This window comes from Melozone crissalis, unplaced genomic scaffold (assembly GCF_028551555.1).
Source record: "Melozone crissalis strain CALT ecotype California unplaced genomic scaffold, PUWL_Pcris_2 ptg000017l_1, whole genome shotgun sequence".
NCBI lineage: Eukaryota > Metazoa > Chordata > Aves > Passeriformes > Passerellidae > Melozone > Melozone crissalis.
This window is the reverse complement of record NW_026535795.1, coordinates 14,578,631-14,592,948: the sequence shown is the minus strand read 5'-3', so window position 1 is coordinate 14,592,948 and position 14,318 is coordinate 14,578,631. Positions and strand designations below refer to the sequence as shown.

The window sequence follows — 14,318 nt, the reverse complement described above, 5'->3', positions numbered from 1 at the left end:
TTAATTGTGCGAGTCAGCCACGGCATGGCTCACCTGTCACACCAATAAAAAAGGAGTTGTGCCACACTGTGACAGGAGGGCAGCACATTCCTCATGCCTGGATTTGCAGGTGGATGGGACAAGCAGCAGCAATCCATGTGCAGGACAAGCCAGGTGCCCCACACCAGGAAACTGTCCCTGAGACTGAAAACTCTGATTTGTCCAGCACCAGAGAGCCTGTGGAGCAGGGAGAAGGAATGAAGAGCAGTTTGGGGGTCGGATGATGTCTGGGATTGTAAGATATTGTAAGTGTGTGCTCTATTTGCCATCTGTCAGAGTTGAAGCAGTTCTCTGCTGTTCCAGGGGCAGTTTTCTTTCTCTCTGCCACAGCCAACCCTCCCTCCAGGAGATCTCTGCTGTCCATGGCCACTGAGTGTCCCTGCAGGGCTGATCCAATCCCAGCATCCCATGGGGAGATGCTCCGCCCAGGGGAGGAGCCAAGCATTCCTACCTGGATCCAATCTGAGCCTGGCACAGCACAGCAGCCTTTGCCCCCTGCATTGCCAGAGGAGCAGCTTTCTGCTGCCCTGCATGGCCAGAGGGAGCCCAGGCCCATCTGCAGCAGCCCTGGAGCTGCAGAGGAAAACTCCCCCCTTGTGCAGGATCCCTGCTGCAGCAGAGCCACAGCTGGCACTGCAGGAGGGCTGAGCCCCCATGGCATGGGGCTGGGACACCGCCCTGACACACAGGGGCCAGGGCCTGTGATCACTCTGTGCTTTGTTTTCTTTTTTTGTACTATTGCATTTGTATTTTTAATTTTCCTAGTAAAGAACTGTTATTCCTGGTCCCATATCTTTACCTGAAACCCCTGAATTTCAAACTTATACTAATTCAGAGGGAGGGGGTTTACATTTTCCATTTCAGGAGAGGTTCCTCCGGCCTTCCTCAGCAGACACCTGGCTGTTCAAACCCAGACACCCCTAAAGCAGAGGTGCTCCCCAAGGAGGGATCAGCTGAGCCCAGCAGGAGAGGGGAGCAGGGATGAGAGGACAGCTGAGTGCAGGAGGATTGTGGCAGTGTCACGTTTAGGGCTGAACTCCACGATATCCAAAAGGTCTTCTGGAACTTTAATGACTCTGTGACTTTGTCTGTGGCTTGCATTCCAGGAGGAGACACTGCAGGAGGGCTGGGAAAACCCCAACCTGTCCAAAGGTGCCACATGGCAACGCTCAAACTCCTCCAACACCTCTGGGCTCCTCACAGAGCTCAGCACCCTCCTGGGTTTCCCACACCTGCTTCTCCAGCAGAGAGAGGATCAGCTTCAGACACAGCCCTCAAGTGGCTGGCAGGGCTGCAGAAGAGAAGGAAAGGTCATTTTAGAAGCTGTTTGCTCCTAAGGGCCCCTTGGCTCAGTCCACCTGCACACCCTCAGGCAGCTCCACCACCACAGGGGCACAGTCCTCAGGCTCTGCCTCAAAGTCCCATCTGAATTTCTTTGTCAGGTGAGCCTTGAACTTCTCAGCCTTGTTCCTCAGAGCCTCATCCACAGCAGAGCTGCAGGTGCAGGAGAACAGCACCTGAAACAAAGAGCAGAGGTCAGGCAGAGCCCAGCCACGGCCTCAGCTGGGCACCTCCTCCCTGCAGGGACACCAGGCTGGGATCCTGCAGCTCTGGGGGGACCCAGCCAAAGCCCACAGCTCCCACCTCCCAGCCCAAGCCCACCCTGCCTGCACAGCACTGAGCAGCACCACACACATCTGCACTCAGGGCAGAGCTTGGTCTGAGGCAGGAGGTGTCTGTAACTGAATTTGTACTGTGCAATTCTGAAATAGGCCCAAGGGTGAGCTCAGGAAACATCCTGACAGAAGGCATTTAAAAAAAATTCAAATATGAGTAGGCAAACTTCCAGCAAATGTCCAAAGGCCAGCAAATACTTGCAGCCCTCATTTCCATGGGCAGAGATCTCCCAAAGCAATTCTGTAACAAGGTGTTACCAACACTTCAGGACACAGAGGAAACTTAATGAAAGTAGCTTGAATGTCAGAAAGGAATGGGAGCTCTCTGGAAAAGCTTGGTTATCCCCAGCACAGCCATCCCCTTGTGCACAGGGTGCTGCAGTGTGGGGGAACCCCTGCCTTCCATCCCCAAACACAAATCTACTGACATGTCACAAACTCAGCCTCTGCTGGACTCAGGGGAAAGCACCTGTGTGTAATGAACAGGGCACTGAGCCCAGAGCCCAGCCCAGCTCTGCTCCTCCTGAACTGATCCAGAAATAATTGCCATAAAAAGAAATCTCCTCTGGGAAAACACAGCCTCTTATTTACTGGGAGCTGGATAAAGCACTGACAATGAGCAGCAAAGTTCTCTGCTTTGTGGATGAACATTTGCCTTTTTCTTGCTCATTCTACTGGAAAACTGCCTCTTTCTAACAGAATTCTTACACAGAAATGCTGCTGGTAGGGAAAAAAATTATTAGAAGATTTTACTTCCTACTTCTTCTCAATGAGCTGCACATTGAATTAGCTATTTCACCAAGCTGGTTTGGTTTTTTTTAAGCACTGGTAGGGCTGCAGAGTCACTGGTGGCTGTGCTGTGCTCCTCTTGCCTTGGCTCAAACCCCAGAAAAGAAGTTGCTGCTTCCAGAGCTGAGCAGGAGCTGCAGAGACAATGCCCTCCCCACAGCTCTGCAGTCTGTGTGTGCAGAGGGTAAGGCAAGGCCCAGAGCTTCCCTGGCTCCATTGAGGAAATCCCACAGGAGCAGAGCATGGAGAGCTCAGTGAGGAGGGGCTCAGTCTGCAAGGGCAATGTGGTGAGTCCTGCAGGGCCTAGGGGTGATCCTGAACCAGCACAGCTCCTGTGGAGCTCCACACACTGAGGGAGCCCAGGGATGGACAGGACTCAGGCAGCCAGAAGGGTTTCCCAAATTGTGGGTATTGCTGGGAACTGACAGCACTGCTCTGAGTGTGCTGCAAACACAGCTGGGCTGTCCTGTAGTGCGATGGAAAAAATCCACCAACAGAAATAAAATGCAAATTAAAACCCTCCTGAGACATGTAAGAATCGCAACTGAAAAATCTGAAAGCCACTTGATTAAAGCAATGCTTCCCAGAACATTTTACCCAGCAATTAAACCCAAATACCTTCACCTTCCCCAGAAGTACAGCAAGGACTTGGGGTCACCAAGGAGAGGAATGAACAGCACCTGCAGTAGAGCTTTCTGCTGGGCTGCTTCCCATTGCTCAGCTTTGTCAGTGTCTGATTTGGGCTATTTTTTGTAAAATAAGCCAGCTTGCTGCAGTGCCAGCATGGGCACCAGCAGTGGGTGTTGGGGAAGATGAAACAGGAAAGCCTTATCAATATGATTGCCTGGCAACAGATTTTGAGAATATGGAAACAGTAAGTGAGATTGAAATGAAAGCAAGCTTTGAGATACCTCAGTTACTGAACAACTGGGAAACAATGGCATGGCCAGCTGAAGGTGATCCCCTTTTGATGGAACAACACCCTCTGCTTGCAGACAGCTCCAAGGGTCAGAGCAGACCCTACAGCTTGGCAGAAGGGGCCCAAAGAGGAGTTTTTAGGATTTAAAATGTAATACAGCATGGTAATGTAATGATTCTTATAGGTTGTATGTAAATGCTGTAGGATTTGTATCTTGTACTAGATTGGTTAGTGAGAATTACAATATTCAGCACAGAAGAAGATTTATTGTATTGTGATGGGAACTTCACTCTCTGTCCCTCTCAATCTCTCTCATCCTCTTTCCCTCTCTCAGCCTGCTCTGGGCTGTGTCTGGCAGCTCCCAGCAGGGCCCTGCCCCCAGGCCCTTTGCAATAAACCCCAAGTTCCAGCCCTGGCTGCAGAGATCTCTCGTGTCCGTCTGTCCCAACCATCCTACCCCCATTGCTCCTACAGTGGGTAACTGCTTTCACTGGGCTGAGGCACACACCTGCCCCACCTGTCCCAGCAGAGGCAGCACCTTCTGCATTTTGGAATAACCATAAATTCCCTCTGGAGAAGAACCTGATGGCAGGAAATCCTCAGCTGTGCTAAGCAATGGAAAAGCTTCTTAAACACCATCACTGCCCTTGTCTCAACAAAGCCTAGCTGCAGCTTCGCTGCACACTGAGCAAATCAGTCCAAAAGCCAGCATCATCAGTCCTTCATGCCAAAGCTTTGTGTGTTGTTTTTTCTTTTGAAGAATGAACGGCACTTTGGAAAAATTAAACAAACAGACACTCTGCTGCAGTTGCACAGCCTCTCTTGTATCTGCTGAGCCGAATTTCTTGCTGAATAAAAGAGGGAAAAAGTCAAAGTAAAGCCCTGTGTGCTCAGACAGGCTCCCATCTCCCACACAGCTGGATTCCTTTGGCAGCTCCTCCCCAGATTTGCTGATGCCCCCCCTCCCACCCCATTTCCCAGGGAAGAGCCCCAACACACCTGCAAGGTGCTGGTTAAAAAGTTGTCCTGGGAGACAATGTCCACAAAAAAATCTGCTGGGATCTCGTTGAGCTGGTGATAGAGCACGGAAATGAGGTTGATGTAAAGGTCCTGGTACTTCCCCATGGCCTCCTCTGAGCGGCACAGCATGTTCAGGAGCCTCTTCCAGTGCTCAAAGGCATCATACACGTTCCCAATCAGGAAACAGATGAAGGCAAACTGCAACTCAGCTGAGTGGGTTCAGAGAAGGGAAACAAAACAAAACACGTAAGACTAACAGATATCCTGGGAATGTGTCCTCCCCAAAGCTCTGCAAATGATTTCTAAACTCTGGTTTGGCTTTTGCAAAGGGCATTCATACCTCAAACACTGAGCCTGTGCTGCTCTTTAGACGGAGCAAAGCAAAGCAGGATGGGGCAGGTCACCTGTAACTGTGGTTATCAGCACTGCAGAAGGACTCTACAGACAGCAAACACCACCAAACAACAAGGCAGAGCCTGCTGTTACTCTGTGAGTGTTCAGCCTGCCTGGGCTGAGTGTCCAGCACCACATGGGACTGCAAACAGCCCTGTCCTGGAATTCTGGGAGAGGCCAGCAGTGCCTCAACAAGTGTGTTTGCCTTGTTGAACTAAGAGCCAGGGTTCATCACACTGGATGCTTGGTATCAGCTGCTTTGCCACCATTCCCTAAGGTTCTCTCTACATCCTACAGTTGTCTTTGGTAATTTTGAAAAATAATAAGTTGTATGATGTTAATGTACAAAAATATGAAAGAAGGGACAAACAAAGGCTTATTCCAAACCTGGGTTCCAGCTGGGAGGGCTTCTCCCTCCATCGTGCAACAAAACAAAACCCTGCTCCAGGACCTCCACAAACCCAGCACTTATTTGTATCACAGGTTGCAAAACAGGCTGGGGAGCATTGAGCTCTCTCTGGGGGTGTGGTGTCCCCACAGCAGGGCTGGCACAGCCCGGGCACTGCCCCTGTCCCCAGCAGCACACACAGAGCTGGGCCAGGAGGGCCCGGTCCCTGCAGCAGGAACCAGGCCCACAGCCCTGCCCAACCTGACAGGAACGGGGGGCTGGGGGTGCCCATCCCCACTCACCGCTCCCAGCACTCTGTAAGTCCTGGGAGGTTCCTCATGAGGTTCTCTGAACAGGGAAGGTGCCAGACACCAGGGCCACCTCTGATGGCTGCTTTTGACTTCACCTGGGGCAACCTGGGCTGCAGCACCATGTTCCCACACCAGAGTCACAGAACAGAATGACAGAATTTCCTGAGTCAGGAGGGACCCACAAGAATCACCCAGCCCAGCCTCATCCCTGCCCAGACACCCCAACAATCCCACCCTGGGCATCCCTGGCAGCGCTGTCCAAACCCTCCTGCAGCTCTGGCAGCCTCGGGGCCGTGCCCATTCCCTGAGGAGCCTGGGCAGTGCCAGCACCTTCTGGGGAAGAACCTTTTCCTAATATCCAACCTAAATTTCCCCTGATAACTCCAGCCGTTCCCTCGGGTGCTCTCCCTGGTCACACAGAAGGGAGATGGCAGCTGCTCCTGGGGAGGAGCTGCAGCTCCGGCCTCAGCCTCTGCCAGGCCTTGGGAACAGCCCCTATGGCTGCTATAAACTCCACAAACTCCTGTCCCGCACTGAAGAGGCGCCTCGGCAGAGGCTGCACCCCGAGCACAAAACGCCGTTTCCCGGGCGGGGCTCACCGAGCAGGCCCAGGGGCTGGCCGGGGTAGCGCTGCTCCATCACCCGCTGCAGGGCGTAGCTCAGGTCCATGCTGTGCCGGGTGATCTCCTCGGGGCTGGCCCCGTCGGGGAAGGCCTGCCGGGGCAGCTCGGAGAAGCGGATCTGGGTGCCGGCCCGCGGCCGCATGCGGGGCAGCCGGGCCAGGCCCTCGGCGTAGCTGCGGCACTCGGCGCCCAGCGGCGGCCGGCGCTGCCCGGCACGGTCCCGCGTGTGCCGCCCCGCCGCCTCGGGCAGCACCTCGGCGAAGGCGCAGATCTGGCCGCTCTCGGGCTGCAGCTCCTCGGCCGCCGCCTCGCTGATGAAGTTGCTCAGCGACACCCACTTCTTCAGCGTCTCGTAGGGGTAGGGCCCCAGGAAGGGGTCCAGCTCCCGCAGGCCGTCCCGCAGCGCCTCGCCCTGCTCGGGCGGCTCGGGCCGCACGGCCTCGCCCGCGGGGTCCCAGCGCAGCACCCGCACCTCGCGGCGCCGCAGGCTGAGGAAGCGGCCGGAGCGCGGCCCCGCGTCCCGCCCGCCGCCGCCGGCCGCGCTGCAGTGCACGAAGTGCAGCCCCGGCGGCACCATCTTCACGCCGCGGAACCGCGGCCCCACGGCCCACGCGCTGTAGTCGATGCCGAACTCCGTGCCCTCGGGCACGTCCAGCACCACCACGGTCGCGCCCTCGAAGAAGAGCTGCCGGGCCAGCTCCGGGTCCGAGCGCAGCGCCGCCATGGCACCCAGCACACAGCGGCCCTGCCGGATATCCGGGCTTGGCGGTTCCGGGCACGGCGGCGGGAGGAGCCTGTGCCCGGCCGGCCCCGGCACCGGCACTGCACCCGGGCGGGGCTGGGCTGGGCTGCGCTGCGGCGGTGCCCGGGGAACAGCGGGAAGTGTCCCCCGATCGCCCCGGCTCGGTCCCTGCTCGCTCGCTGTCCCCTCCGCTCATCCCTGGCACGGTCCTTGTCCCGCCCGCCCATCCCCAGCCCCGGCCCGGCGCTGCTCCCCTCAGCCTCTCCGTGGCTGGCGGCTGCTCCCCGCTGAGCCATTGTCCCCAAATCCGGCCCGCAGTCCCCCCAGCTGCCTCCTGCCATTCCCCTGGGCCCCCGCGCTTCCAGCCCCCCACGGACAAGCGCCGTGCCTGGGACTGGTGGACCGAGAGGCTGAACAGGATGAGATTTATATTCCCTTCCAGCCCAAGCCATTCTGGGGTTCTGTGATTTCTATGATCTTCTCTTTAGACAAAGCCTGGTATTTCCATGTGTAGTGCTCCCGTTGCAAGGTTCTCCCTTCCCTTCTCCATCTTCTCAGTAAGGAAAGAGTCCACCGAGGCCCCTGGGTGATTTAGCATCAAACACATTTATTTCACTTTTATTGAATACAAGAACAGTGAGCACACACGCATACACCACCGAGCACTGAAAAGGAGTATGACCAAAGGGGGAGAGGGAGAACAAGGGAAGAGAAAAGGAGAGTTAGTGAAGGAACAACAGAGCGTTGCAGTTGGTTGGTAAGGTGCTTCTCAAAGAAAAATAAATATTATTATTATTATTATTGTTATTGTTACTGTTATTATTACTCATGCAATCGCAGGCCAGGTTCAGAATGAATTTGTGGGATTGGGTAAAAACAGGCACTCATGTCTCCCACCCCTTTCCACAGAAAAGGCCCCTGGAAGAAAACAAGCAGTGGCCAGCTATCTGAAACAGTGTGGTGATGGGCAGGCTGGAGCTGAGCAGCAGTAAGCCACACCTTGCCAAGAAAACAAGCAGTGAGCTTTTTTCTTTCCTTTTTTTCTTTTTTTTAAGGAAAAAAAAGGTTTTGACAGTGCCACCATGAACACGCTGCGGGACCCAGGGGCTGCTCACTGCAAACAGAACTCGAGCAGCCCAAGCACAGGGAGCCTCACTCTGCAAAGCTGCTCAATCCCAGCGCAGCCTTCGCTTCCCGGGCTGGGCACCACGCTGAGAGCAACTCTGCAGGCTCACAGCAGCCTCGGGTGGGCTGTGGAGGTGCCCCAGCCAGGTGGGCTGTGACCCTGAACTGTGCCATGGTGAACACCCTCCACCACCCCTTGCAGTGCCTCTGCTGGGCACGGCTGGCTTGGGTGCACTGGGAAAACAAAGGAGACAAAAGGAGCCTCTTTGCAGCTGCCCTAAGTGCTGTGAGGCTGGGGCTGTGCTCCTTGGAGGTGCGTGGCTGGCACCTGGGCACTGGCACTGGCAGCAGCCCCTGTGCTCCTGCCTTCCACGCCTCTCTGCCAGAGAACAGGCTCATTGGGAGCAGCTGCCAGGGAGCAGCTCCCTGCTGGGCAGTGCAGGTGGGAGCAGGGGCTGCCCATGGCATCCTCGTGGCTCAGGAGCTCCTGCTCGGGCATCCTGCGAGCCCTGGCAGGGCCTGGCACAGCACACCCGGTCCTGGGCACAGCCTATGTCAGGGGTGGGAGACTAAAGGCAAAATGGTGCAGAATCATGGGCCCTTCTGTTTCTGTAGGAGCTAGACATAATTCCAAGAAGGAAACCCATTTCTTTCCTTTCCTTTCTGGTTTTGGTTGGGAGCCTACCTGAACTGCCTGTTCACAGTGTTCAGGGCCCTGGGCTTGGCCCACGGGCCCCTTCCAAAGGCAGCCCTGGAGGAGCCTCGGCTGAAGGCTGAGCTGGGAGCAGCTCCACTGACACCTCCTGGGCTCCCCCATCCAGCCTGGGACACTGGGGACACTGCAGAGATGGGCACAGCACGCTCCCTGCACTGCCCATCCCATGGCAGACAGGGCAGCACTGCCAGCGCTGTCCCCAGCCTTTGCCACCACACCCCTGGCAGTGGGGGAGGCAGGGCACAAGCAGCCCCTCTGCCTCTGACCCTACTACAAAACTCATGTACGTCCATTATTGGGATCCAGAAACAAAGCAAACCCACCCCACGAGCCCTGCAGCTCCCACCTCGCTCCCAGCTGAGCCCGTGCTCTGGGGCTGGGAGCCCCTCCTGCCTCGGGCTGTTGGAGCTGGAGCCTTCCCTGCCCCTCCAGGTGATGCTGCCCCTCCAAACCTCACCACCACACACTGCACATCACCAGCAGGACACTCCTGTCCCTGTCCCTCTCCCCTTCCCCCCCAGCCAGCAGCAGCCAAAACCTTTCCCATTCCTTCCTGCAGGACTCACAGTCCCACGGGTGATCTAAGAGTCTCCAAGTACACCAACCACAGTCAATCCAAGAGTTAACCTTTAAAAATGTTGGCATCGTCTGTACCAGCACTGTTGAATTATTTCAGCATTGTTCCCTCCCTCCCCCTCTGTTATATAGAATAATATACAGAACTGAAATGCACATCCATATGAAACCCCACAGGCTGCTCGTTAGAGATGAGAAACCATGTACATATCATTTGCTTTGTTTGAAATGAAACCCATTCCTAAATACCTTCAGAGAACAAGAGGTTGGACAAGTGCACAGAGAAGATAAGGAAGGGAAGGGGAAGAGTTAACAGAACCCCCAAAAAATGCAAAAAACCAGCATGGAATGAGGAGAAGGGCGAAACGACACTTGTGAATTGGAAAATAACTCTAAGGTCATAACTTGAATGTTTTTCTCTCTTCTTTCCAGAGGTGGGGAATGGTTTTGCTTCTGCTTGTGGTTTTTTACTTCAGTTTGCTTACTTGCTTTGTTGCAAAGCAGTTTTCCTTTTCATTCAGTGTGCAACAAATGAACTCATGATTGTGTGTCCTTTCATGTAACATGCAAGATGGTGGCTTATTGTATTGTTACCAAGATTATTGTTATTATTATGACTTTTTAAATCTGATTTGATCACCAATCCAGGAAATTCTTCAATTTATCTGCAGAGGGTTGGCTTTGTTTGTTGGTGGTGTTGTTTGCTATTCGTTTCCAGCATATAGCAGCAGTGCAAGGATGCATTTTGTTTCCTGTTTTTTTATATATATATATATATATATATATGTATGTATGTATATATATATATAATATATTTGCTATTCCTTTTTTAAAAATTTTTGTCTCTTGCCATGAACATTGCAGCCAGGATGTCTATGTCTTGCTGATAAATCCAGCATGAAGGCTCCTTCTCCCCTGTTCTCCAGGTTGGAATACAGATGTTGGCTTCCAGGAACATGTTGGTCAAGATTCCTGTGCAAGGCAGATGGAAAGGACCAAGTCATGGAGTGCCAGTCCATGGAGGCTCCTCTTTGGATGAGGGCACTGGATAGAAACTTTGCAAACACTTGGGGCCACGGTTTGCATTTAATTAGCAGGAGCTTTGGTAATTAGCAGGAATTCAGGCACTGGGCTGGTGCTGGTGCATGAAGGACATGAGGGGAGCTGTCACTCCCTCACTTTAAGCCATTCAACTAAAACTGGGTGCATCCTATGGGATGCAGGAATGTCTGGACTTGTTTGTACTGTGGGACAGGGTGAGGCAGCTCCACCAGCCTCTCATGGCCTCCCCAGCTGCATTGCTGGTCACTTTTCCAGGCCTAAAAGCTGTCAATCAGAACCTTCATATGATAAAGAAATGGAAAACCCCAGTTCTGAGGAGCCTCTCCAAAGGCACCTGCAGCCTGGCTCTGCCAGAGCCCCCAAACTGTTCCCTCTGTTCTGCACCTCAGTCCCCAGTGCTCCCACACAGGGCTCTGGTGGCTGTGCCAGCCCAGAGGAGCTGCAGCTCCAGGCTGACAGGGGCAATGGGGTCAAAGAGGGGGCTCAGGGTGGGGCAGGACTCCCCAAGCCCTAGAGAAGTGTCTGGGACTGTGACAGCTTTGGGGTGTCTGCAGAGAGGGGCAAACCCTGTGTGCTGCTGCCTACACCTGTGTGTGTATAAAAACTAAACCTGGGCATGAGTGGGACTGAAAGCCTGTACGGTTTTTGTAAAGCAAATATAATTTGTGCCAACATTGTTCTGATACTTTGGCTTTGCATAACCTGTAGCCAAGTGCCTCAGCCTACCCAAAAACCTGAGATCCCTCATTCCCTTCCCACCTCAGGGGGATGAGCAGGTTCTTTCCAGGTCCTTTCCTTTTTACATCAAATGCCTCTGAGCCCTGTGCTGAGCAGGACAGCAGGGTGACATCCACAGCATTGCTTTCAGTGGCATGGTAGTGACTTCCTGACCACAGCCAGGTGGCTGAGCCCAGAGCCACCATGCCACCCTCTGTGGGGACCAGAGACTGTGACCTGTGACACCACCATTACCAGCAGGAGTAAATCACACCTGGCAGCTTCTCCACCTACCTGAGGTTTCTTGTCCCTTTCCTCTGGAGAGGGCTCTGTTTCTCTGTACACCACAGCTTTGGTTACCAGCATGTCAGGGTGCTGGAGTTTTGCCTCTTTGATTGCTAAAGCCAGTGCCTGGAAAGCAGAAGGGTGAGAGAGAGCATTTATCCTCCCTCTCCTGCAATCAGGCACCCTGACTGCAGCCAGAAAGCAGCTGAGCAGCATTCCAGGGAGCAGAGTGGGATTCCAGGAGGATAGGAATGCAGGGGTTCAGAGCTGAACCCACAGCAGCCAGGCAGAAGAGGCTGAAGCCCAGCATGGGAATCCAGCATGATTGGGATTTCATCCATGACTCGGAGCCCCCACGAGCTGCCTTTCTCTGCTGTTTTTCTGTACAGATGTGCTACTGAAACCTGGGCAGAGGAAAACACTAGAAAAATCTACAGGAGTTATCAAATTCATTATTATAATTCTAAAAATTATTTCAGAGCCTTTTAATTACTTTATCTCTTTATTTCTTTTTCTTAAGTAACGAATCCCTGAGGCCACAGGGAAGTGACCTTGTGGACCTAAAGACTTGTGTCAGTCTTTATGATTTCATCCCAAAAGTGTGTCACTTTTGTGCTCTGACACTGAGGCACCGTCACCTGGAGGCTCAATCTGTAGTGAGATTGTGCTGGAAGAGAGAGGTGACCTGGGTCACTTTGGAGTATTTCAACAGAGAAAGGACACACAGAAATGTGTTTATGACTGTAAAAAAGTGGATGCCATCACTCTGTTCTGCACTGGGATGTGGCCTTTGCCACAGCTTCGTGGTGGGAGATGGCCTGAGGGTCACTGCACCCGTGGGAACCCGCCCTGCTGGACAGGTCTGGGCCCACGGCGGTCAGGTTTTGGCCAAAAGCAGTAAACAGGCTCAGGCAGAAGCAGAAACGTGCAGTGCTGCATCCAGGGACAGCCAGAAGTGGGCAAAGGCAGAGCATCCTGCTCCTACCTGGTCCTGGTCCACATCTTCATCTCCCGTGATGATGATGCGCTTCTCTATCCGGGTCTCGGAGAACCCTCCTTTCACAGTCTGCGTGAGGAGAGGAGAGCTCTCAGGCCTGCCCCAGCAGCCAGCTCCAGGCAGGGGAGGGAACTCTGCCACAGGAGCAGGAACAGCACCAGCATCCCCTCAGAAGTGCCCTGTAATCCAGCAGAGCTCCCACTGCCCCTGGCTCAGGGAGGAGGGAGGCACAGAGCAGTCCAGGGGAAGGAGAGGGGCTGGGGCAGGTGCCAAGCACCCTCCTGCAGCTCAGCTCCCTCACAGAGCTGCTGCTGTCTTTATAGAACCACAGAATCACTGAGGCTGGCAAAGCTCTCTGAGATCACCCAGCCCAACTGTTCCCCCAGCCCTGCCAAGGCCACCACTGACCATGTCCCCAGGTGTCACAGCTACACATCTTTGAAACTCCTCCAGGGATGGGACTCCACCACTGTCACAGACATCTTTTATGAAAAATCCTTTCCTTAGGATTTTTTCCTCCTGAGAAGCTGAGAGGCCTCAGGAACAAAATGTAAACAATGGTTATCTGCTGCTGTGGAATGCAACAGGTGCATCTGTGATTGGTCTCATGTGGTTGTTTGTAATTAATGGCCAATCACAGCCCAGCTGGCTCAGACGCTCTGTCCGAGCCACAAGCCTTGGCTATCATTCCTTCTTTTTCTAAGCTAGCCTTCTGATGAAATTCTTCCTTCTATTCTTTTAGTACAGTTTTAATGTAATATATATCAGAAAATGATAAATCAAGCCTTCTGAAACATAGAGTCAGATCCTCATCTCTCCTCTCATCCTAAGACCCCTGTGAACACGGTCACACACCACTGCCCTGGGCAGCCTGTGCCAGTGCCTGGCCACCCTTTCTGTAAGGAAATTTTCTGAAATATCCAATCTAAACCTCCCCTGGTACAACTTGAGGCCATTTCCTCCCATCCTGTGCCTTGCTCCCTAGAAGAAAAGCATGTATTTCATCTGGGGATGCAACGGCCATGGGTGAGACCCTCTGCTGCAGCCTTGTCTCCTTCACTTCCCACCCCTGGCCTGCCCCTGGCTGAATGCACACCCCTGGCTGTGCCTGCCTGCTGTGGTCCCACCCGGCTGGATGGCACAGGCAGCACTCAGGGCACTGTGGGATTGCCATTCCATGGGACAGCACACAGCTCTTGGCTTGCTGGAAGGAGAGGGGCCCTTTCTGCTGTACCTAGCACAACATAAATGCACCCATCCCCTAATTCCAGTGGCCCTCAGGAAGCCCTGGAGCTGCTCTCACCTTGGTGACGTGGGTGGTGGTGGAGGTGGAGAGTGTTTCTGCAGTGGCACTGAATATGCTGGTGAGCACCTCCTTGCCAGCGGAGCCGCCCGAGATCTGCGGGACACAAGCAATGTGGTCAGGGGACATCCTGGAGCGTGCTCAGGGGACATCCCAGAGCCTTCTGCTCCTGGGGAGCCCAGCCCAGCCCCCAGCCAGCCAGGACCTCCCTCTGGGATGTACCCCCTCAGCCCAGCAGGGAGGGGAGAGCACAGCAAGGGAAAGAGGCAATGAGCTGTGCTTCCAACTGCACCAAGAGCTTGTGGGGACCAGGGAGAGGTTTCCACAGGTATCCAGGCCCACAGCAGCTGCAGAGGGTCTCATGACTGCTTTTGGCTCTTCCCTACCCACCCTCAGGGCCACTCTAGCAGAGAGTTCTCAGGCTGCCTCTCTGTCCATCCCACTTTGCATGCCAAAAGCTGGGAAGGCTGGGAAGGAAGGCTGGGCAGGATGCACTGGTACCCCAGTCCCAGGGCTGCTCTCCCTGCAGCACAAAGGGAGGAGCCTGGGGCAGCACCTGGTGTTTGGCCAGGCTGCACTCCATCAAAACAAAGGGGTGGAGTAAGAAATCCCTTTCCAGAGGAAGGGCTGTGTTGGGC

General features: G+C 54.2%; 2 protein-coding genes across 12 annotated transcripts in view; both read right to left on the bottom strand.

Moving 5' to 3' along the window:
- Nucleotides 1–388: 388 nt before the first annotated feature.
- Nucleotides 389–6,897, bottom strand: AAR2 (AAR2 splicing factor). The gene is made up of 3 exons (XM_054274871.1): nt 6,135–6,897; nt 4,423–4,652; nt 389–1,556 (listed from the first exon to the last, which is right to left on the bottom strand). The coding sequence occupies exons 1-3, from the start codon at nt 6,880–6,882 to the stop codon at nt 1,389–1,391; spliced, it is 1,146 nt and encodes a 381-aa protein (XP_054130846.1). The 5' UTR covers nt 6,883–6,897; the 3' UTR covers nt 389–1,388.
- Nucleotides 6,898–7,487: 590 nt separating this feature from the next.
- EPB41L1 (erythrocyte membrane protein band 4.1 like 1) overlaps nt 7,488–14,318 on the bottom strand; it is a 63,695-nt gene continuing 56,864 nt past the window's right edge. For all 11 annotated transcript variants that reach the window (XM_054274850.1, XM_054274852.1, XM_054274854.1 and 8 more), the window contains 4 exons: nt 13,681–13,776; nt 12,366–12,446; nt 11,390–11,506; nt 7,488–10,288 (listed from right to left, as the gene is read on the bottom strand). In XM_054274850.1, coding sequence (XP_054130825.1) covers nt 10,280–10,288; nt 11,390–11,506; nt 12,366–12,446; nt 13,681–13,776 — 303 coding nt within the window. In that variant the 3' untranslated portion in view covers nt 7,488–10,279. The remainder of the gene's footprint in view (nt 10,289–11,389; nt 11,507–12,365; nt 12,447–13,680; nt 13,777–14,318) is intronic.

What these genes read in the sequence shown, in the direction of transcription:
- AAR2 (XM_054274871.1), bottom strand. Translation starts at nt 6,882, where the DNA reads ATGGCGGCGCTGCGCTCGGACCCGGAGCTGGCCCGGCAGCTCTTCTTC. An exon ending in CCAGCCCCTGGGCCTGCTCG is followed by an intron (nt 4,653 to 6,134) that starts GTGAGCCCCGCC and finishes GAACCCACTCAG; the next exon opens with CTGAGTTGCAGTTTGCCTTC. An exon ending in TTTTAACCAGCACCTTGCAG is followed by an intron (nt 1,557 to 4,422) that starts GTGTGTTGGGGC and finishes TCTTTGTTTCAG; the next exon opens with GTGCTGTTCTCCTGCACCTG.